At 45.0% G+C, this 24,273-nt stretch overlaps 1 protein-coding gene across 3 annotated transcripts in view; it reads left to right on the top strand.

The window, feature by feature from the left end:
* Window positions 1-24,273, top strand: part of MED27 (mediator complex subunit 27) — a 200,030-nt gene that overhangs the window by 133,191 nt on the left and 42,566 nt on the right. The window contains exon 5 of one of the 3 annotated variants that reach the window (XM_024762568.1): window positions 16,675-16,876. The exons of 1 other annotated variant lie outside the window; for it this stretch is intronic. In XM_024762568.1, the coding sequence (XP_024618336.1) occupies window positions 16,675-16,680 (6 nt within the window). In that variant the 3' untranslated portion in view covers window positions 16,681-16,876. Of the gene's footprint in view, window positions 1-4,272; window positions 4,457-16,674; window positions 16,877-24,273 lie in introns of those variants that run through there. One more of the 3 variants, XM_024762567.1, reaches the window with a different exon arrangement.

The raw sequence follows: 24,273 nt of genomic DNA, 5'->3' as shown, positions 1-24,273 counted from the left end.
TTAATTGGGCGGGATTTCCCATGTGAGGCAAAATTAGTGACGTTCATCTGGGTAACATGCACTTTTCTTTAAAATTCTTTCAGTTAAAAAATACAGCGAATGAGATAATACAGTGTTCTTTTGCTAGAAAAAGAAAACAATTTGTATACGTCTAGAAAAACATGCAATATTTTCTGCCCCGGTTAAACGTACAAATTGTCTAAATGTTAAGATCCTCTAGACCCAGCAGCTGAAACATAAATCCCACTTCCAGGATACTTGACAGGGACTAAAGAGTTAATGAAGATAAAAGTGAAAGTGTCCACAGTGAGATAGGTTTGCTCAAATTATTTCTGGGTCATTGAGCCTCCATTTCCTGATGAAGGTATAGGTATTTGGCATTGACAGGAATGAGCAGGGAGAACAGGCTTCTAGGCAAACAGGTCTAAGATATTAGAGTTACTTCCACCTGAGAAAGTGGGCTTTTATTTCACAGCGACCTGTCAGCCTCATCTGCTTTCTCACTGAGCTTCTGTTTTCATAGACTGATGATGAGAGTTTAGGGGCTCGATCAAGGACAGAATTCGCTTTTATACACACCGTTTCCACTGCCACGAGTGGCTAATTCAGATCACTGTGCATCTGGCCAGCAAGCTGTCATCTCCCTTAGGTGACATGGGAATTCACACAAGGTGGTGTCTGTTTATAGGAAGAGCAGGGGGTGATCTGATTCGGAATTAAATTGCCAGGTGGATAATCGTACTTTGAACGTCATGGCTTTATTTGGCTTTTACTTTTAAAGATGGTGTTTTATTAGACTGTAGATCCCTAGGCCACTTGCTGTCACCACACACATCTTCTCTGAGGTCGAAGGGAATTTCCACCTGGGCGGAGAGCGGGACCGGCAGCTGCCACCTCCCCTTGTCCCCTCGCTAGTCACCTGTGCCCTGTGTCCGGTGGAGACAGTGTGAGACCCGTGCCGTAGGCAGTGGGGCGCCACTGCACGAGGTTCAGGCAAGAGTGAAACTTGTGTTCTGGAGGTCCTTCTGAAATGAATTGTGTGAATCTGGGAGGTGGTGCACTCTGAAAGCTTTGGGAGGCAAGTGAGACTGATGGGGGTACCAGCTAGGCTGCTGAAGCAGGACGCGCGTGGGCAGTCTCTGCTGACACCTCCCTCTGCCTGCTTGGCCGAAGCCTGAAGTGCACCCGTGCTTGGTAATAAGGCAGCATTTCCTCCTGAGTCAGCCAGGCTTCCGTGAGTGTGGGCAACAGAAACCTGCTCTGATGAACTGAAGCAAGAAAAGGGTTGGCTTTTGTCTTTGTTTTGCTTTTTAATGATGCTGGATGCTCACAGACATGAAGATAGAGCTGCCCTGCCAGGAGGGACAGGAGCAGGACAAGGTCCCTTTTTGTTTTTTGTTTTTTGTTTTTTTGCGGTACGCGGGCCTCTCACTATTGGGGCCTCTCCCGTTGCGGAGCACAGGCTCCGGACATGCAGGCTCAGCGGCCATGGCTCACGGGCCCAGCCACTCCGCGGCATGTGGGATCTTCCCAGACCGGGGCACGAACCCACGTCCCCTGCATCGGCAGGCGGACTCTCAACCACTGCGCCACCAGGGAAGCCCGACAAGGTCCCTTTTGGACTCCGTGGCCCAAGTGATTTGACCTCACCTGCCTTTCGTCCTTTCATCCTGCGCCTGTGCTCATATATCCGAGGGGAAACACTCCCACTGGCCTAACCTGAAGTTGTCCCTCCCCCTGGGGGGGGTGGGTCCTGCCTTGGCAGCCCCCGGAAAGAATGTGGAGTGGAGGAGGTTATTCCTCAGGGGAAGAGAGGCAGGGCCGAGCAAGCAGTCCGTATGACAGAGCACATGTCCCCTGCCCCCTGAACCACGCGGAGCCTTGTGCTTTACCTAGCGCTCATCTCCTTTCCTCCTCGTAGAGGCCCTCAAGGTAGGTAGCGCCGATGGGTATCATTTCACAAGTGAGGAAGCTGAGGTGGTGGAGGTCGTGGCTTCTCCAGGCTCGTGCAGCCAGGACGCGGCTTCCAGGCCTCCAGGTGCTTCTTCCTCCCGTCTCTGATTGTACTTCGTAGCGCTGGCGAGTAAGATTCGGGTGATCAGACCCCAGGCGGGTAATTTTTTCTTGTTCTTTTTTAATTGTGTAATTGGATGTATACAAAGGAATATATGTAATGTGTATGTCACTTTAAAAGTGTGGTGATAAACATATGAGCTTACGACCCCGTCTCAGAAGCTGAAGATGAGCAGTGTGTGCTTCTCCCCAGCCCTTGCCTCTCCCCCAAGATCACCACCACCCTGATAATCCTCCCCTTCTCTTCGTTTTTTAAGTATGAATTTACCACATGGACATGGATCCCTAAGTAATGTATCGTTGAGTTTTGTTGAATTTTGAACTTTATAAGAACAGTGTCGTATTGTGTGATTGTTTCTAAGATGTAGCCATGTTGGTAGTTGTATCTGATAATTTGATCATCTTCATGGTTATGTAATAGTTCATTCCGGGACGGTACACACTTTATTCTTTCTCCTGTCATTGTGTGTTTGGGTTGTTTCCGGTTTTGCTTTTTAAATAATGGTGGCATGGTCCTTCTTGCACATATACCAGGATATATTTTTAAGCTTTCGCCCACGCCACGGAGGCAGTGGAGGAAGGGCAGTGTTGGGAGCAGTGGGGCAGACAGCTTTTCCTTTCTTTTTTTAAAAAAATAAACTTATTTATTTTATTTTTGGCTGTGTTGGATCTTCACTGCTGCACGCGGGCTTTCTCTAGTTGTGGCGAGCAGGGGCTACTCTTCGTTGTGGTGCGTGGGCTTCTCATTGTGATGGCTTCTCTTGTGGAGCACAGGCTCTAAGCACACGGGCTTCAGTAGTTGTGGCACGGGGGCTCAGTAGTTGTGGCTCGTGGGTTCTAGAGCGCAGGCTCAGTGGTCATGGCGCATGGGCTTAGTTGCTCCGCGGCATGTGGGATCTTCCCAGACCAGGGCTCGAACCCCTGTCCCCTGCATTGGCAGGCGGATTCTTAACTACTGTGCCACCAGGGAAGCCCCGGACAGCTTTTTCCAAGAGTCACTTGAATTGTGAAATGTAGTGGCCTGGTGTCCACACTGGTGTACAGAGGAGTCCAGAAACAGCTCTGGTTAACATGGCCTGGCGTCCACAGTCGGCACGTTGCACTGATTCTGTTGTCACTGTAGATCTCTTCTGGTTTTGGTGTGTGAGCACAGAGGGGGTTTGGGATTTTTTGTGCACACACATGGAAAAATGGCATAAAGTCATTGAACTCCAGAGCATTCTGTGAACAAAGGGCAGGTTTGGTGATCCCATTTTGGTTTCCTCCCTCACCAAGCAATCCCTGCCAAGAAGCAGCAGGGTGCCTTAGATGTACGAAGATCTGTACCTGGGAGCCTCAGCCTGTCACCAGTAGCTTCTTCACAATGTAGAGGGGCAAAGGAAACAATGAGGACTATATTATCGAATTGGCACCTTCTAAGGCGATTTGGGGTCAATTTTGCTCCTCTAAAAGCTAAGCCTGCCTTTCCTTGTTGGCCTGGAGACGTCGGGCTTCAGAGCCCATCAGACGTAGGAGCAGTCACCTCCGGCCTGGGCTCTGTGCTTGACCTGGAGGCCCAGGCATTGTATCCGCTTCCTGCTTGTGGACACGCAGGGAGCGCAGGCTCAGGAGGAGGGAAGGGAGGACAGATCGGGGCTGAGTCAGTGTTCGCTGAGTGAATGCACGAATGACGCAGAAAAGCATCTTTCTTTTCTGGATGTCCCGGTTTCTCCCCGTGGCTGCAATGGGGACCTACTACTCAGGGGAGAGGAAACTAGCCTGCTTCCAGAACTCTCAGGGCGGTTATCACCTTAACTTCTCCTGGCACCTTTGTGAGCCTTGGGTCATCGACTGGAGCCTGGACAGGCCAAGTCCTGGCTAATATGAAATCTGAACTTTCAGCCTCTTACGTAATCCTTAACTACACTCCGACTGGCTCTCTCCGCTCTGGTCCGGGGCTGTTTTGGGGTTGTGTAAGTTTATAACTCACGATAAAGTAAATCCTGCTCCCATTCTTTGAAGAGATGAGCCCAGTCATCCAAAAATAAATCTAGCTGTGTTGATATTTAGTTTCAGTTAATCTACCGCCTTACATCCCATTATTAATTTTCTTCAAACAGTCAAAATATTGTAAGAGCTTAACTGAGTCAGACTAGAACAAGCAGCTGGCTTCTTTCGGCATTTAAAATATTAATCCACAATTTTTTACTGATCCACTAGGTATGAAAATGTAAGAGAAGAAGACAAAGATGAAGCTTCAACCATATTTGAAACGTACCTTAATACGTTATAGATTAATCTTTATTGTTATATGGTTTACAACAGATAAATCTCATTTATCAATCTCTTTAATATACTTTTTACCAACCCTCAGTTTCTTTAACATATTCATGCCTTGTTTTTGAATGACTCATCTGTTTTAAACCGTTTAGACACACTGTCTCATTTCACTCCATCCCAAGCTCTCTGAGGTAGGAAGACTATTGAACAGCTAAAGTGCTTAACTGTTTTGGGCCTGGATTTCTCTGCTGGGTTCAGTAGTTCTCAAACTTTAGTAGGCCCAAGAATCACCAGTGTAGTTTGTGGAAAATGCATATTCCTGGCAGGCAGCCCAGAAATTCTGATTCAGCAGGTCTGGGGTAGAGCCCCAATGCCACATTTCCCACCCGAGTCTCGAGTCATCTACGGAGCACGTTTCAAAAAGCATAATGTTAAACCATTGTGCCCTTGGAGTTCCAGTGAAGGTGGGCCTTTTTGATACGTCTCAGATCAAGCATCAGGCCCTTTTGTGAGCTAGGTTGCTAAAGCATTCATATATTTATTCAGTAAACACTGAGTACCAGGAGAGGAAGGCGTAGTGCTGGACGCTGTTCAGCATTGACCACAGTCCGTGTACTCATGGAGCCTGCGTTGCGCTCATGGACGGGAGACCAGCCAGGTGTTGCATAATATGACGGGGAGGGCGTGGGGGCAGAGCCGGACAGGGGCTGGAGAGAGGAGGGCATGGTGCGGGGAGCTGGGGCTCAGGGAACCCCTCTGTGAGCAGAGACCTGCGGGAAGTGAGACGAGCCTGGAGCCGGGCCCACGAGAGGCAGTGCAGCATCAAAGACCTGGGCCCAGGACAGTTTGTGCGCAGATCACACCCAGGAGGCTAGGCTGGCTGGAGTGCAGGGAGCGAGGGCAGAGAGGGAGGAGGTGAGACTTCTGAAACAGAACAGGCAGGGACCGGGCTCTGGGCCTCACAGACTGTGGGTAGGGCTGGGCATTTGATTTTTTAAATTTTAACTTCAGGTTAAATCGATCATAATCCTTGCTTGATGATCACGATGTCATCATTGATCCAGACATGGCCCTTTCGTATTTATTTGTTTAATAATAGAGTGAACATTTGTGAACCTCTACCCCCCAGCCTGAGAGCTAGAACATTATCTGCAACCCTATACCCTGTGAGTGTCCCCGGCCCCGGTCCTGTAGGAACTGTTATCCCTCCCTTTATGGGTCATTCTCTTTCCTTTTCTGAGGGAGGGCTTAACACAAATATATGTATTCCTAAATACATATGTATAGTGTGTTCTTTAATTGTGCCTATTTATCTTAATGATTTTTCAAAGGTATCACATGTTGTCTTCAGGGACTTAATTTTTTCACTCAACATTCTTTTTTTTATTTTTTAACTAAATTTTACTCAAATTGTTGGTTTAGCTACAATAGCTTATTCATTTTGCTGATATGAAATATTCCATTATATGAATATAGCCTAATTTAGTTATCCATTTTTCTATCAGTGGTCATTGATTTGTTTATGTTTTTTTATTTTTGTATCATGAACAATCTGCTTTGAACATTCTTTTTTGTTTTGTTTTGGTTTTTTTTTGCGGTACGCGGGCCTCTCACTATTGTGGCCTCTCCCGTTGCAGAACACAGGTTCCAGACATGCAGGCTCAGCAGCCACGGCTCACGGGCCCAGCCGCTCCGCGGCATGTGGGATCTTCCTGGACCGGGGCTAACACATATATATGGAACCTACGAAAAAAAATAAAAGGTCATGCAGAAACTGTGTCCCCTGCATTGGCAGGCGGACTCTCAACCACTGCGCCACCAGGGAAGCCCTGCTTTGAACATTCTTGTTCGTGTTCCTTGGGACCCATGGGCTAAGGTTTTTCTTAGAGCGACTCCCAGGAGAAGAATGCTTAGTTTAGGGAAGTGGTTCTCGACTAGGGGTGATTCTTTTGCCTCCCAAGGGACATTTGGTGATGTCTAGAAACATTTTAAATTGTCACAACGTGGGGGGAGGGGTATCGCTGGCATCTAGTGGGTAGAGACCAGAGATGCTGCGAAACATCCTGCAATGAGCAGGACAGTCCTCACTTCAAAGGATTGTCCAGCCCCAAATTAAAGTGCCAAACCCTGGTTTAGGGCATGCAAATATTCACCTTCCCATGAAAATGCCAAATGTTTTCCTAAACAGTTGCACTAATTTACACCCCACTAACAATTCTGAAGTACTAAAACAGGTTTTTCCCAAACATACAAAGACAGAACTAACTTCAGTTGTCCTTCAGAAATTTCTTGAGACCATCCAGTGCTAAAATTCTGTGATGCTGCAGCAATGACTTTACGAAGCTGTGCCCATGTTTTAACATAGCCTCTACCCATTTTTTGTCACAGCACAGGATATTATCAGAATTCTTTGTTAAGTGCTTTTTTTGGGAAAAATGCCATCTTATAAAATTTATAATAAAAGTCAGTTTTTATAGTGCCGCTTCACTTTTGACACATAAAAAGTTGGTTTACCAAACCTGGTTCCGAAGGACATTTATTTCCAAAAATCAGACCCATTCTTTACAACAGCAGTTCTCAAATTATGGTTTGGCAACAAGAGATTACAGAGACCCATTCAGGAGGTCCACAGAGTCAAAACTGTTTTTATGGTGATACTCAGACATCGCTTTCCTTTGTCACTTTTGTTCGTTCACAAGTTCATGGTGGAGTTTTCCAGAGGCTACGTCGTGAGGGATGACATCATCCTGTGGGCACCTGTTGGCTCCTGTAGTCTTGTGTTTTAAACATTTCTGTTTTATTTCTAATATGGTAAATATTGACAGATGTATTCTACAGAAACAAAAGTTGCTTGAGGTCCTCAGTAATTTTCAAGAGTGTAGAAAGGTTCTGAGACCGAAATGTTTGAGAACTGCTGCTTTAAGAAGTATGTTAACTGCTAGGACTATTCAGAACAGTTTATCAAACTAAATTTCAAAAAGTGGTTCTAGAAATGTTTGTTGCAATGGCAGTGGTATGAATGGAGATTTATTAGTGATTAAAAACTTTGAGGTTTAAAAAAAAGGTCAAGGGCTTCCCTGGTGGCGCAGTGGTTGAGAGTCCGCCAGCCGATGCAGGGGACATGGGTTCCTGCCCCAGTCCGGGAAGATCCCACATGTCGCAGAGCGGCTGGGCCCGTGAGCCATGGCCGCTGAGCCTGTGCGTCCGGAGGCTGTGCTTCACAACGGGAGAGGCCACAACAGTGAGAGGCCCAAAAAAAAAAAAAAAAAAATCCAAAAAGTAAAAGTCAAGGGAATATGGGACATTCTACAGGACGACTAACTTAATGTGGGGAAAATGGGGAGGATGAAGTGCTTAAAAGGCTTAACAGCAGTATGTGACATGTGGACCTTGTCTGGATCCTGATTCAAAAAAACAACTGTAAAAGAATGTTTTCTAAGCAATCCAGAGGAGCTGTACATGGTCTAAATTTCAAAGGATACCAAGGAATTGTTGGTAATTTTGTTAGGGTTAGTAACATTCTCATGGTTATAAAACAAAAGACATTTAATAAAGGGCACTGAAGAAAGGCTAAGAAACAACCAAGAGAGTGAAAATCAGATGAAGAAAGAAGTAGAAAGGTTCAGAGAGAAAGTGGTTGAAGTGAGGCACAGACAGAGAAGAGACAACACATATATAATTGGAGGCCATGAAGAAGGAGAACAAAATAATGGAACAGAACCAATACGTAAAACTATAATCTAAGAAGAATTCCTACAAATGAAAGGTCTAAATTTGCACACTGAAAGATCTCACTGGGTACTTGGAAAAATTGACCAGCAACAATGACGTCTAAGATGTATTCTGATAATGCTCTCTGACTTCAGAGATAAAGATAAAGATTCTCAAGGCTTCCAAGCAAAAAATCAAATAACTTACAAGGCAAAAGAATTAGACTGGCATTGGATGTCTCAAAAACAATATATAAAGCAAGGCAATGATGGAGCAGCATTTTCAAAGAAAGTATGAATCAAAGGTATATATGTCTTTCAAGTATCAGAGAAAAACCATTTTAAACATGCAAGAATTCTCTACCCATTAGCCCATGTTGAGGAGTCTACTGGAGAATGAGATTCATTCAACAAAGAGAAGAGTGGGGAAACTTCAGCCTAAGGACTCATAGTGAGCATATAGTGTATTTAATTGCTGATCTAAGACTAAAACAAAGGTGATGAGGGTAAAGTAATAATATATAAATGTTATGTATTCTAACAGTAAAAATAATCTAAACAAAAAATGGGGGAAGGGATAGGTAAAGATGAAAGTAGAACGAGCTCATTGATTTTTATATATGTAATAGGTAAGATTTAAAGGATTCCATTAAAAATTGACGAACAAAATGCTAAAATGGGAGTCTAAGGGCATTAAAATGTATAAGTACAAAGGTAAGCGTGAGAACAAAAATATAAACCTTCCTAAATACAATCAATCAATCAACCAGTAAACGAGTGAGCAAGCAAAGAAAACGTCACTTAGAGAAAGAAGCACTGGAAATATGATGCACATAATAACTGTACAATCATGTGACCAAGTTGAGACCACATGTATCAGTCTTATCAATAAATGTGAGCAAATATAATACATTCATTAAAAGGTTGCATTTTAGCTGATATTCAAGTTCATTTGGAAAAGAAGCATGCAGAAAGGATAGGAAACCAAAAAAGAAAAGCTACCAGGGGATCTTGCCCTGTCGGACATTGAAACATACTCTAAAGCCTCTATAATTAAAACTGTGTGGAAAAAAAAAAACAAAACTGTGTGGTGCTGGCTCATGGGTGGACAAATAGGCTAGTAGAATAAAATAGACTAGAAGTAGACTCAATTACATTTAAAAGTTTACGTGTGACAAAGGTAGGATCTAAAATCAACAGGGCCTCTACCATAAAAAGGAAAAAATTTAGGTGGCAAAAAAACATCACAAAGTCAGAAGGCAGCCGACACGCTGGGAGAAAATGTTTGCCACGTGTATCACAGATACAGGGCTAGTATACCTAAGATCATTTTTTAACTCTTAAAAAGGGTAAAAAGACCAAAAATAGAACAGAAAATGAGGAAAAGAGGCAGACAATCAACCCTCTGAAAAGATATAAAAGTGGTACTTAAACATACGAAAAGATGTTCAACCATACCCATAATTAGAGAAATGCAAATTAAAACTGCACCGAGGTGCCATTTCTCACCTACCAGATTTGCAAAAATTAAAAAGTATAACAACACATTCTGTTGGTGAGCCTGTAAGGAAACAGCCACCATCGTAAGTGGGAATGCAAATTGGTGCGACCATCTTGGAGGGACTTGGGCAGCGTCTGGCAAAGCTCTGTATGCATTTACCTTCTGACCCAGCAGTACTACTTCTAGGAATTTACCCTTAAAGACACACCTCCGACAGTTGAAAATACATATGCACAAGATTATTAATTACAGCTTGTTTGTAATTGCAGAATACTGGAAATAACCTCAGTGCCTGTTCACAGGGGAGTGATTGAATAAACTATGATACAGCCACACAGTGGAGCCACACCACTGCTTTTCTTCATCTTTAAAAAAGAATGAGAAAGACCTCTATGACTCATTTGAAGTGATTTCTAGGATACATTGTTAAGAGAAAAAAACCAAAGTGTAAGAGTATCCTTAATATGCTTCCTCTTTTGTAAGAAAGGAGATAAAGAATATCTGTTATCTTCTCATTTGTAGAGGAAACACACAGAAAAGATGAAACCTGAAACAAAGAAATTGGTTAGAGGGAGGTAGGTGGTAATAGGGTAGGGTGGATGTGTATAGGGAGGGGGATGTGTCTCTGAGAATATCCTTTTGTTTAGTTTTGATTTTTAGAACCATGGTAATGTTTCATGTATGCAAAAAATAAATACAGTCGACTAGAGTGGATTTTTTTTTTAAAAAGGAATGCAAACAAATAAATAAACCTAACTGTATTTCAAATGAATAATGTAACCACACTTTGGGGAAGGGATGGAGAGCTAACCCTAGTAACCTTTGAACACAGCGTTGTGACTCTAGATCCTTGGGCTAAGGATTGTTATACCTGTGAATAAATATTTAACCTCTTGGTAGTTTGCCAGTTTTTCATAGAAGGTATGGGTTAACAGTTCTGAAACCACTTTATGTGTATTCTAGGATTGAGGAAGTAAGGAAATAAATTGCAGATAACGGGAACCAGATTTCTCCCTTTTGAAGAGGGACATTACCAAAAAGAAGGAAAAGGCTAGAGTAAACCCTTGGTGTTGGAGTGAAACTGGCAGTGTCAGTGTGAGCTAATTGTTTTTGATATGTATAGGCAGATAGATATAGAAATAGATACAAGTGTGTATACACATACCCATGTGCACACATGTCCCAACTCCATCTGCTGAGATGGTCTACAAGCAGTGAGACTCCAGGAACAATGGGTGCGTCTCTTGTCCCCATCTTTGTTTTTAAACATCATGCTCACTAACAAGAACTAGGCTCCTTGGAGAAGTGGCTGGTTCCAGAACACGGGCAGAGAAAGTATAAGGTGAACCTGGAACATCTTCTCAGGCCAAAGCAAGGGAAGTGCTCACCGAATGATGGGGGTGTGTACAATGGACACAGAAGCCAGTTTGGCTCCTGTCAGCCAAGCCTGGGACCATTGAGCACCAAGATAAATGTGATAGTAAGGATTACAGCCCACAGAAACCATCGTAATCCACGTGTCCATACTGGTTGAAATAAATAAAAGAAGAAAGAAAGAAATGGGAGGTATCGGTGTAACATAAAAATAGCTATGGGAAAACCATTCCTTACAGTAGAATGTGAGCTAATAGATGCAGAAAGATTTAGAAAACTTGGCAGCCACCATAGTAATCATTGTTTTACATAAGAATCAAGAATCACCAATGAATGCTAAAATTAATGGGTGCAGGGTTGATGATAGACAGTATGAGTGTGTGTGTGTGAGTGTGTGTGTGTGTGTGTGTGTGTGTGTGTGTGTGTGTGTGTGTGTGTGTGTGTGTGTAGAGAGGGCAGATGGAAGCACCCAGGCCCAAGGTCATGCGGTGTAATGCTAACATATAGGGCCTGTAAGTCTGAAATCGTTCAAAATTATTTCAAAATAAGAAGTTAACGTTTTTAAGCGAGCATATTTAGATTTTTACATTACATGAAATTATGTCTGGTCCAGAATGTGACCGCTGTCCCCACCTCCTGCACTGCCACCACCCCTGTCCACGCCTCCATTACCTCTCACCTGGGTCAGTACAGCAGTCTCCTGACTGGTCTCCCCCCATCCCCTGTCTGCTCTGCACACAGAGCCAGAGAGTCTTTTAAAGGAAAACTCAAGAAGCGTGTCTTCTCTGCTCAGAACCTGCAAAGGCTCCCCATTTCACTCCGGTAGAAGCCCCAGTCCTTCTCGTCTGCCGTGACTCCACCTTCAGTGTCCCATCCCTCCTGGCCCCCCTCCTGCTTTGGGGCCTTTGCCCTTAGACGTCTGCAGGCCTCATTCCTCATATCCTTCGAGGTTTGCTCTTGTATCCCTTCTCCGTAAGACCTCTCCTGACCAGTATGTGTAACTACCCCCTGCCCCGGATCTGCCTGAATGTCCTTTATTTTTTTTAAATAGTACTTTTCACTTTCTAAGATAGTACGTGATTTTCTTGTGTGTTACATGAGTCTTGCAGCTTGTGGGATCTCAGTTCCATGACCAGGAACTGAACCCAGGCCCTCGGCAGTGAAAGCGCAGAGCCCTAACCACTGGACCGCCAGGGAATTCTCTATGCTTATTGTCTCTTATCTGTTTCCTCCAGAAAGACTGTAAGCTCCACAAGAGTGAGATCTTGTCTGTTTGTTCATTGATGTGTCCCAAACCCCTAGACCAGTGCCTGGCAACATAGTAGGTGCTCAGTAATTACGCGTTGAATGAATATTCATTCATATTGATGTGTGTATATATAAAGAAACTGAATTAAAAGATTTTTTAAAATACTGAGATGAGCTATTAGGGGATGTGAGCCTGGAGCAGAGACTGTGCAGTCCTGGCTTTGAGGGAAATGGACACGCACCTGTTTGTACCTTCATCTGTAAACAGTCCAGAGGGGCTGTCTTTACCCTCCCGGTAGAGTAGTGGTTACCTCACGGGGGAGGGGGAGAGGACTTCGTTCTTTAACTTTCTACTTGAAACACTTAAATATTATTTGATTTCTTTTATTGTAACCATGCATTATGCTTAGGATTAAATTTTATAGAACAAAAACTGTCCTCTTAAGTGTAAAATTCACTGGGAACAGAAACACGGGCCTGATCTTACCGATTCCTCAGTAAGTGTCTTTGTTTAGTCAGTGCTGTCTCTGTACCAGACACCAAGCTCAGATCTTTACACACCCCGCCTCACTAGTTCTGCCCGGGACCCCAAGAGGTAGGTGACTTTATCCCGTTTCCAGGTTAATAAGCTGGGACTTGCAGAGGATCAGGGTCACAGCTGAAAGATAACCCCAATAGTAAGTGACAGTTCAGGCCCCAGTCTGTGTGACTTGAGAGCTCAAGCTTTCACCCATTAAAATAAAAAATTACTTGAAGCTACGCAGATGTTGTTTCATTCATTCCCAGCCCTGAAGCACATTGTTCCTGCTTCCTCAGGGCGTTCCTTGCCCTTGGAGGATCCAGCCCCTGTGGCGCCAGAGATGAACTCGGGACCGAGCAAACCGAGAAGGGGAGACTACACTAGGGACGCAGAGAGGGGGTCACGGGCTCAGTAATTTTTCAGGGCCCACTGGATTCTGAGGTTTCTTAGGTAAAATATTTGCAGCGCTTCCATCTGAACATGTACACCAAAGTCATGCTTGGCTTTATCTTCTGAAGGCTTGTGATTTTAAGTGTGTGTAGATACGGTGTTCCATTCAGACATACAGATGGCATTTTTTGTGGGGTTCCCTCTCCTATTCTGACTTAATTTTCTGAAACTAGCTCTTGTCGTAATCCCAGGGATCTTAAGCTGGCCCGTGAACTCCTAGAAGGTAATGGATGGGCTTTCTCTGAACCCCTGTGTGTAGATACACTTACGTGCCTTTTTCTGAGGGGAGGGTATGCGGCTCCCATTAGAAAGGGTGGTGAATTCCCAGAGAAGGTTAAGGACACTGGTCTTAAACCCTGATGGAGCTCTAAGTCCTTTCTCAGGGAGGCTCTCTGGTTACTTGCTGATTCAGCCTCTAATCTTCAGATTCTCGTTTTATAGTCAGTATATTTTAACAGCTGTACTTCATTTCCACCTGTATTTCTGGTGACTTCCAGGTTAAAGCACAGTGCTAGAGACACTGCTCTTAAAGAGGATGGCCATGCGAAGGAGGGTACTGGAGTGGCGCAGCTTACCCCAGATGCTTGTCATTAAAGGTGTTTTTCAGTTTAATGACAACTAAAGCGTAAATAATTTTTTTTTTAGTTACATCGTTTATATATTCTGACAAAAGCATTTTTTTTCTTAGAATTTCTTTCTCCTCCCTCCCTCCTTCCCTTCCTTCCCCCCCTTTCCTTCTTTACAAATACCATTTACTAGGTATACGTTGTTTCTTTAGTTTATTTACCTATTGGTTCAAGACAGTTGCTCCCACAGGCAGTGGGACACTTGTTACATGAATGTGTGTTTAAGGCTAAGTGGTAATTGATAGTGTCCCTCAGATTCCCTAAAAATTTTGAGTCTAACTTAAGGATAACCTAGTTAGGCATCCCAGAACCGCCCCCACCCCCACCCCCCGATGCTAATATGCCAATAATTCCTGGGGTCTGTCATTTCTAATGATTTCTTGGAAGCCCATGATTCAGACCTCTAGTTTCCCTCAACACGTCTCAATTGCATTTATCCCCCCAAACTTGGGAAGCACATTCCACCAACTCTACCAGGTATATTTCATTAGGCTAGCATTTATAATAGTGAATTTAAATGTTGGAGAAAGCTATTCGAACTCCAAAGGAGTTTCATTGGATTTTAGCTTTAAATATTATTAATTGATTTATGAAATTAATGTCTGGTGGAAACCTGTGGCACTTGCCTTTTTGAGGCAGGGTAAAACTGTTTTCAGAATTCAGAAAAAGGGGTTGAGTAAACGCACAGTTACCTTAAAAAGTAGTAGTAAAACCACGACTATCTTTTTTTGTGTGTGTGGCTTATTAAATCAGTTTTATTCAATGGCGAAAGTGTTGGGTCTGTTTCCAGGGTACCTGAGTTCCAGGCTTCTTGTCTTATACCTGCTCCCAATTTGGTAGCTCTTTGCTCCATCACTTATCTTCATTTTTGTAGCAGATACAAGAATTGTATTGATCAAACACTGTGTGAAAGATGACCCCGAAATGAAAGCTCCGCAGTGAGCCATCCCCGTACACACAAAACGCCATGTCTGCCCCCCGCCCACCTCCCCGCTCTCACCTCTGTTGCCGGAATTCTTGCTGCAGCCACCTAGCTGATCCCCTGGTCTCCTTGTTTCTGGACGCTCTGCCTCCACTCCATCTTCCATACTTAGTGCTCATTCCAAAGGACAGGTCTCCCCAAGCCAGTCTCCTACTCCTTTGCTTGCAGGGTAAAGCCCTCCTCCTTAGGGAGGTGTATGTGGGCGGTCTTTATAACCCGCCCTCGGTTTTCCTTTCCAACCTCTTCCCCTCTTACTCTCTCCCACTGCCACCTGGGTACCCTCTCGTGTTTCTCAGTGGCATTTTGAATGGGACAGTCTCTCCTTGTATGGAGCTGGTGGTGTCTTGCAGAAGGATTAGTATCCCTGACCCCAGAATGCTAAATGCCAGTGGCTCTCCACCCTCAATACCTCCTCGTTTCCAGGGGCTCCTTAGAAACCACAAGATTCCCCAAACACTCCGTGCCCGTTTGCTTCTGTGCTTTGTGCCTGCTCTTCCCTCTGTGGTGTCCTTGTCCAGCTCCTGCCCCTTCTGGCAAAACTGCTGCGCCTTCTTTGGGATTGGGGTCTAATGTTACCTTTCAAGAAGCCCACCCTTACTTCTTCAAGCCAAGATAGTTCCATCCTTTGTGCTCCTGAAGTCCTGTTTATGCCTGTGTTAGAAAGAGTGCAGCAGTGTCCTGGACTGATCTTAAGTGGATCAGTTTGCTTTAAGATGCATTTAACAGTACCTATAATCATGTACCACTGTGCACAAAACCTTTATGAAGAGCCTAAGGGGAAGTGCGCCACCCGGCCAGGTACCTGTGAGGATCTATGGTGATCCACCCCCGTGCGTAGCACTACATAGCCCTTGGTACTAGACTTGGGGGACTTTACAAAGAAGAAGCGTTCTCTTGGTGCTTCATAGTTTCCATAGGGCAAAGAGACAATGTAAATTGTCGTTGTTGGGCTTCCCTGGTGGCACAGTGGTTAAGAATCCACCTGCCAATGCAGGGGACACGGGTTCGAGCCCTGGTCTGGGAAGATCCCACATGCCGCGGAGCAACTAAGCCCATGCGCCACAACTACTGAGCCTGTGCTCTAGAGCCTGTGAGCCACAACTGCTGAGTCCACGTGCCACAACTACTGAAGCCCGTGCACGTAGAGCCCATGCTCTGCAACAAGAGAAGCCACTGCAGTGAGAAGCCCGGGCACCACAAGAAAGAGTAGCCCCCGCTCACCGCAACTAGAGAAAGCCTGCGTGCAGCAGCAAAGACCCAGTGCAGCCAAAGATAAATAAATGAATAAAATTATAAATAAATTGTCATTGTTGGTCTTGTTATTAGAAGAACAGTAATACTGATCAGTAGATTCTTTGACTCCCTGGCACTTGTCTCAGAGCTTATATTTGACCAAATGGAGCCACTTCTCTCAATACCCCCTGCAATCAATAATGTGAAGCAAAAATGATGTTACTCTTCCCGAATCATAATCTTTGTTCTGGAGAGTTATTAACACAGGAGTCCAAGCTGCTGTTTTCTTTAGACAGTCGGGTTGTCCTGCTTCAGATTTATACACAGCAATTGAATCTCATTAGCCCAGATTTACACGGCACAGACCAAGTGTGTAAATAATCGAAACTTTCCAGAGCTGCATTAAATCTTCAACTGATTTTAAAAGCAGTTTATCTTGGTATTTTACTTTGTTCCCTAATCCCAATCTATGCGGTTGATTTTTCCTCCATTTAATCTTTTCATTGTGTCTGTGCATTGAGACAAAACAGTTGCTCGATTCTAGTAAAAGTGACATGCACAATCCATTTCGGTTGGCGATTGAATTAAAAGATGAGCGTGAGCTTATACTAATATGGTCTATAGTGTTATTAATTATGTAACTTATATTGAATTTTAATTAGAGTTAATTTAACTGGCTGTGCTGTGTGTGGTTACAGGAGTAGTGACTGACGCCATTCTCATCACCATCATAATCAACCCGGCTCCTAAGCAGACCTGGAGCCAGATGGCGAGGGCTCAGCTCCTTGCTTGGCCGATTCCAGCCATGTGATGTTGGGTCGTCACTGAATGTCTCTGTGCCGTCATTTCCTCCCGTGTAAAATGGAGCTGTCTCATGGGGTTGTTGTGGAGATCACCTGGTTACTTAATCTTTGGAGCCAGGCCAGCCGCTGGTGAGCTCAGACGGCCAGGATGGGGGCAGGGCGTGGAGGGGGGTGGATTGCAGTGATTTCTGCTAGACATCTGTTGAAGATCATGAAGTTGTATGGGCCTTGTTCATGGCTTAATAACCATGTTGACTGTTGATATAAACATTGTGAACATAAGAAAAATTTCTTTGTCTCTGTTCAAAAACCCTTTGCAATAATGTGGGACCTGTTTCTTAAACATAGATGAGAATTCTCACCGTCCTTTTTCTCCTCGTTCTTGAATTATGTTTTTCAATATGCATAGTTAAAATTTCATAGTGACTGTCTCTGTGTCTGCTTGTAAGGTGGCTACTCGGCGATCATGCTTATCTTATAGGGCATCCGTTATTTCTCCATTTTGTTCAACCACAGAGACGTGAGGATTGTCGAACAGAATTTTGAAGTAGGGGCTTTGTTGGGTTTTGCCTTAAAGTTAACATTCGTAATATTCGCTGCTACTCATTCAGGATCTTCCCCCACTCCCCTGGCTGTCCCTTCTCAGTCTTCTCTATAGATTCCACCTCCTCTTCCCAGAACATTGGCGTGTCCCGAGCTCAGTTCTTGGGTCTGGTCCCTTCTCTGTCCATACTCCCTAGGTGATCTCATCCGTCCCAGGATTTTAAATATGTTTTAAATAGTTGCTGCTGAAGCCCAGGTTTACATCCTCACCCAGGTCTCTCCCCAGACTTCAGGCCCAGGTGCCGGTTGACATTGCCACTTGCTCGTGGGCAGTGGTCCCCGTGTTAGGAAATGACGACTCCATTCGTCCTGTTGCCAGACCAGAAGTCTCGGAGTGGCCTCTGCCTCTCCTTTCTCTCACAGCCAGTCCATTGGTAAATTCTGCGGGTTCTTCCTTAGAAATACATCCAGAATCCTAGTGGAAGAGAATATTAAAAAGAATGTCTGTGTGTGAGTGACACACAGACAAAGTAACTGAGTCACTTTGCTGTGCGGCAGGGACCGCACACACTGTAAACCAACTACACGCCAATCAAAAAGAAGAAGGAAAGAAACACATCCAGAATCTACTCACGTCTCACCAACTCCACCCGACACCCCAGTTCAAGCTGCTGTCCCTTCTCACCTGGCTGACTGCAGCCTCCTGCCACCCTTGCACCTCTGTAGCCTTTCACATACTGTAATCACTTTGCAGCTAGAGCACTACTTTTGAAGTGTCACTCTTCTGCGTGGAAGACCCTGCCAGCTTCCCATCGCACCTAGAGGTATCCTTACCACGATCTGTCAGACCCTACACGATCCCCTTCCTCCCCGACCCCATCTCCCACCACTGCCCCCTGGCTCAATCCACTCCGGCCACACTGACCTCCTCACTGCTCCCAGAGCACATCAGGCCTGCTCCGGCCTCGGGGCCTTGGCACCAACTGTGCCCTCTGCCCCTGGCTCTCTCCTTCGCTTCCTAAGGGCTTCTAGGTCTCCCCTGATGGCACTGTTTAAAATAGCACCCTACCCCACCCCTTGCCATTCTGTCCCTAACCCTGCTTTGTTTTTCTTTATAGCATTTTCACCTTCTGGCACGTTATGTATTACCTTACTGTCAATCTCCACCCTCCACAAGGCGAGCTCTTTGAAGGCAGGGACTTTGTTCACTGCTGTATCCGCAGTGCCTAGAACAGTGCCCGGCACATGCTGAGTGCCCCGTAAACATTTATTCAATGAACATATGTGCTGTTTGCAGGGTGATCTCCCATCAGCCCTCTGAGGTAGGTAAGGCACAGAGAGAGGCAAGATAAGTTGCCCTAAGCACATAGCAAATAAGTAACAAAGCTGAGGTTTAAACTCTGTCGATTTGCCTCCAAAGTACACGTTCTTTCTGCGTTACTGCGTGCCTTGTCATTTCTGGATGTTCCAAACTACTACCAGATCTCTAAGAATTTTATTGTGCCTTTGAAGACTTACCCTGTTGATTTTGTTCATGGTTGTCATCAAATCATTTCTGAGTGTCTGGTTTCCACAGGGCTTGTGCCAGTCATGAAAGATAAAAGGAGTGTTCGTGCCTGGCCCCTGCCCTTCTACTCTCCTCCTGGAGCAAATCCCCCACGAAAGTGTGCGTTCCCCCAGGAAGATATGTCATCTGGTTCTTTCGTGGTCCTTGTCAACTCTCCAGGCTTAGAACTGTGCCTGGCACAGAGGAGGTACTCCCTTCATAGCCATAGAACGAGTGAATGAAGACAAGGGGCACAAGTAAGTGCTGTGAGAGTTCAAGTTCTTGGTTTTTGCTGTTTCATTCAACAGAGACCAACTGAGCATCGCCCGAGTTAGGCGTCTCCCCAGCGTCCAGAGAGCGGCTAGGCTCTGGTGCTTGTTGGGAATGTCAGTTCCGGCCCAGAGCCAATAGGGTGACCAGGGGTGGGGTGTCTGATTCAGATGGAGTTGTGGGGTCCACACCTTGAGAAACCCACTGCTGCCTAGTGAAAATACAGACCACAGGAGAGACTTCCAAACTCGACCGTCGAGGAAGGGGTAAGGTTTCGGTAAGCCGACAGGAGGGCCTTCCAAGCAGGGAGAAATAAAAGTGAAAGTTGAGACTTGTCTTTAGATCCTAGACGAGTATGCCCCTGCCACCATGGATATAGTATTTCTAATCATCGCTGCCACTTCACATGCCTGCCGTGTGCTTGGAACTCTGGGGCTTTAATACACCCCTGTTGATCTGATATTCACACCCACACAAGATGTTATCACCATCGTATAGACAGAACATTGAGGCTCAGAAGGGTAACTAACTTGCTCAAGGTCATGTGAAGTGATGGAGCTGGGACTTGAAGGGTGATCCAGGAAGCGCCAAAGTCATGGTCTTTTCTGTCACCCTCTGCACTGTCCACTGACAAGATCTCACGGACTCAGAGGAGTACAAGAATCTCCTAGTACGTGTAGGTAACCGGGGGAAATGTACTGAAATGAGTCAAGTTTTCTTGAAAGCTCCTTAAAAGAATGATGGCTTTGATAACTTTAATCTTGGTAGGAAATGCTTTCCAAATATACTCCTGACTTTCCCAGTTCTGCTTTCTTCTTTCACACAGGCTTTATCAAATGATTGTTTTGTTGATAAATATAGTGTGCAGTTGGGACTTATATGTAGATTGTACCTACCCTCAAAGGGAGAGTGGGTTTATAGCTTCCATTCATTCTCATTAAAATCAGAACATTTGCAGCTTCGGTTTTACATCTTGTTCCAGGAATTTTAAGCAGTCTGATTGTATGGAAGTGGGTCGTATTAATTGCAAATGGGCTAGACATCTGCTCACTAACATGGAATGAATTTTTTTAGCTCTGTTTTGTTTTTATAGATGATCTACCAGAGTGATTAAGTGAGGGCTGTTGGTACTGCTGTTACAAGAGTAGGATTTTCAGAGACTTAAAATGTAACCCTAAAAATGAATTTGAGTGAATCTTTGAAAGTTCTTGAACTGGGAGCAGTTTAACATCTTCGGGTTGAGACATTTTTATCCACAGTCTGCCAGGGAGCTGTTTTCCATCATCGGGAACTCTGTTGGTCTGGTGCGCAGTGAGCCCAGGTCCCGTGGGTTCCAGGCTCTGGGGTCTGCGATGCCTTGCTGTTTCTACCTGCGGGGAGGGAGGCAGGCAGGGAGTGAGCTGAGGTGTAGTATCAAACTGGAGGAACAGGATCCAGGCTGCTGGGGACTGGTTGAATAGGCAGGGTATTTCTTTCCTGGTAGTAATATAACAGCGTTTCCCAACGTGGGCTTCTTGCAACACGAATTCTCAAGGAGGGTGATCTGCACAGTCAGTTTCAGGAGCACTCACTGGTTGAACAAAGCTAGTTGAGCAGGTTCCTTCATTGCAGTCCTTTCCAGAGCCTTTAATGTGCCCTTGTACACTGTGGGTCTGCAAGAGGAGGAGGATGTCTACACAGTTTCCCTGACATATTTGGCCACAGACCCCTTCTCATGGAATACAGTTTGGGAAATGTTGTCATGGAGAACATCCCAAGTGTTTATTTTAAAATCAGGAACTGGGGAATCTGGTTGAGGCTGTCTTGGTCATGTAGCTGAATGTAGAGTCCCAGGTCCCCAGGGCAGTTGCCTCAGCCATCTTGCCCCTCTGGACCTCTCAGGACCTGGCTTTCTTCAGAGTTGCAGTCCCCAGGCTAGTGGCACCACTGGCCCAGTTAGGAAGCAGGTGGGAAGCTGGGGCCTCTGTGCGTACGTGCATGTCTGTGCTTGACAAAGAGGAAGATGATACATGACTTAGCAGCAGTGATCAGGGAAGGACAAATACGATATGTAAAAGGTGAAAAGAGTTCTGGAGCGAGTGACATTTTCCCTAAAGTAGTTTCCTGAGCCTGATCCAGCCAGCGCCTGCTACCTGGAGGGGTTCAGTCAATATTTGTTGAATGAATAAATTGTTGGTACTCCGAGGCCTTTGCAAAAAAGACGTCTAATGTTGCTACACCATCATATCCTGCTTCAGTTCAGTTTAGTTGCCAAATGTATATAATCCTTCACGCCTTCTAGAATCAAAGGTCAAAACACCAGAACTTTTCTTTCCCTGCACTTAACAGATGTCCCTTTCGTGCAGAAATCTCTGCTGCGTACTGCCTTGCCACAGAGCAAATGTCTCTGGGCGTTATTATTCTAGGGGTGGGAATGGATTTGAACTTGTTGATCCAAACCTTTACTCTTTCTGTCTTGGAACCAGTGACAGAAAGCTGACAGATGTTGAGGGGTGATGTCTGCTACCTCCGAACTGAGCAAAGCTAGCCGACTCATGAGGGGCGAAGGCTGCAGTGTGAACCTATGACCCTGACCTCACGAACTTCAGGCACCTGAAGCGCAGCCTCTTGACAGTGCTGTGACGCCCGTCGCACTGCCGAAATCCTCCTTCTGACGCTCAGCGGTGCTGTTTTCTCATTTCATTCCCTCCTTCTGCAGAGCAGGGCTTGGTGCCCAAAGGAAGGATCGCTTGCTCACCCTTAATATGGGGAGATTATTTAGAGCACTTAATTTGTGTTGGCTCTTTATTGGTGCGCTATTGCAATTAAGTTAGATTAATGAAAGGTAAATTCCAGTCTATAATGAAAAAAAATCTCTTGTAAAGATCCTAATTAGTATGTGTGTTTATTTAGCCTCTCATGGTTTAATTGCATCCCATCTTGCTATTTACAAACAGGCATCATTAAAGAATAATGAGTGTGTGAAGAGCATTCATGCTAGCAACAGATGAGGTAACTGGCGTTTGGTGGGGAGAGGGCCGGATGGATGGGAAGTCTGCTGGTCTGTATTATTTTCGAATGAAGGAGAGTGCAAGACGATCCTTTGAACCAGTCCACGAGGGGAGGACAGAACAGACATTATGCCAGGCAGCAGCTCGTCCTTCGGCTGCAGAGGCTTGGGCTGCTTTTCTTTTGCTGCCGCAGTGCAATCTGGAGAGGTGAACACACGCCCTCACACGACTGTCTCGTGACCTTAGCCGACAGCATTCAGGTTGAAGCTTTCTTTTCAGCCCCATGTTGCAGGACATCTGCACCTCAGATCCGTGAGGATTCCCTGGGATGCTGAAAAGGCCACCCAAAGTGGGCCTTTCCTCATACAGCTCAGCTCCAATCCCTTCAGCAGCCTTTTTTTTTTTTTTTAAATATCCAAATATAAAATCAATTGAGAAATAGGTTCATGATATTTCACTGGCACCCCTAATATTTCATTCCAATTTTACATAATTTGCAGTCGTTCCTCAAAGTTACAAAGCAGTTTTATCTTTTTAGATGGATGCTTGATTTATAGTCTATTCTAACCTGGTTTAAGGGTAGGAAAGCTGGGCTTCCAGATGGGATAGCAATGAAGCTGAAGGAGGAGAGAACAACCTGGAAGAACCCAGTCATCATAATGTCCTCATCATTTGTTGCATGATTCTCTGATTCTTGGTATAGAGTAAGCAATTCTCTAAAATCACTAAGGAGTAAATGTGGGGGCAAAGGTGGTAAATCCGAGGAGGAAGCGACCTGTGGCCCTGGTTGCCTTTGCTAGTATGAGTAGGTCTCGGAAATACCTGCCTCAGTTTCCCCTTATGGTTATCATCGCAAGCAGTTTTGTGAAGGTGTTCTATATAAATGCAAATTGCCACTATTCAAACTCTATCAACGCCTTAGATTTCTCTAGGGATTCCTGGGTGAGTTGAAAGTCCAGGGTTTAATTTATTTAAAATCAGGTTATAGGAATTCACAGTTTTCAGTACATTTTATGTTTTTCTTCAAAAGAACCTACAGTTTAATTTGAAGCTCCCCTAAACAGAAGCCCAAACCATGTAAAGTTTTTCGGTGTTCTAAGACCTGCCTGTATTTAAGGACACAGCTAGCTGCATGATCAAACACAGAAGGACCCAGACAGGCTTGTTTGGTTGTGTCTTTCGTTGCTGTTAACTTGCAAGTGTTCCATTTTCAGCTCACAGAACTGTGGGGCATATTTTCCCATTCATATTAATTGGATTTTAAAGTGACCTTGGCCATGTATTGATTTGAATTAAAATTTTCTACATCAAGGTCAAGTTGGCACATATCCTACAGTCGAAATATTAAAAAGCCAAGTGTTGCCTAACAGGGTATCGACAGAAGTGGAGGTGTAATGGGGTCACATGTGCCAGAGGGCACTGTGGTCCCATTCTAATGCAGGTGGCAAGTGGCAGATCTATGTGGGGATCACCTTCACCTGGACTTGAATCGCCCGTCGATGGGATGGTTCCTGTTTCAGTCCACAGACCCACCTTCTTCCGGGAAGAACACCCCTGAGCTCCTCAGAGCCCAGATAATGCTGCTCAGTTGCGTGGGTTTAGGGTGAGGTTTCAGGTCATCTGAATTCATCCATAGTGCCCTGAAAATGAGGGCCTGCTAAGATCATTCATAAACTTGAACTATCTAGCCCAGACCTCAGCCGTGAGTCGCAGTCTCCAAATTGCCCATTTAACATCTGTCCACTGAGACATTTCAGAAGTGTCTTAGACTTCATAAAGAGAAGTGATTTTCCCTGCCCCCTGTTTTACCCCTTTGCTTCCCTATCTTATCTCAGTAAATAGCAAAACCATCTAATTGTTGCTCAAGCCAGAAACCTACAAGCTTCCTTAGTTCCCCCCTTTCTCTCACTTCACAGCCCATCTGTCAGCAAATCCTGTCTTCAATTCCATCTTCGTTCTATCTGAAATCTACTGGCGTCTCACCTCCTCTGCCGCCACAGCCCCAGTCAAAGCTGTCATCGTCCTCTCGTGGTCTCCCTGTTTCTTCTCTTTATCTCTCCACCTAGCAGCCAAGGACATGTTTCTTTAAAGCGCACATCAAACCTGTCATTCCTCTGCTGAAAACTCTGCAGTGGCTTCCACTTC

The sequence above is a fragment of the Neophocaena asiaeorientalis genome, unplaced genomic scaffold (assembly GCF_003031525.2).
Source record: "Neophocaena asiaeorientalis asiaeorientalis breed wild unplaced genomic scaffold, Neophocaena_asiaeorientalis_V1.1 scaffold78, whole genome shotgun sequence".
Taxonomy (NCBI): domain Eukaryota; kingdom Metazoa; phylum Chordata; class Mammalia; order Artiodactyla; family Phocoenidae; genus Neophocaena; species Neophocaena asiaeorientalis.
The sequence above is the reverse complement of the archived record's forward strand: the minus strand, read 5'-3'. Positions and strand labels throughout refer to the sequence as shown.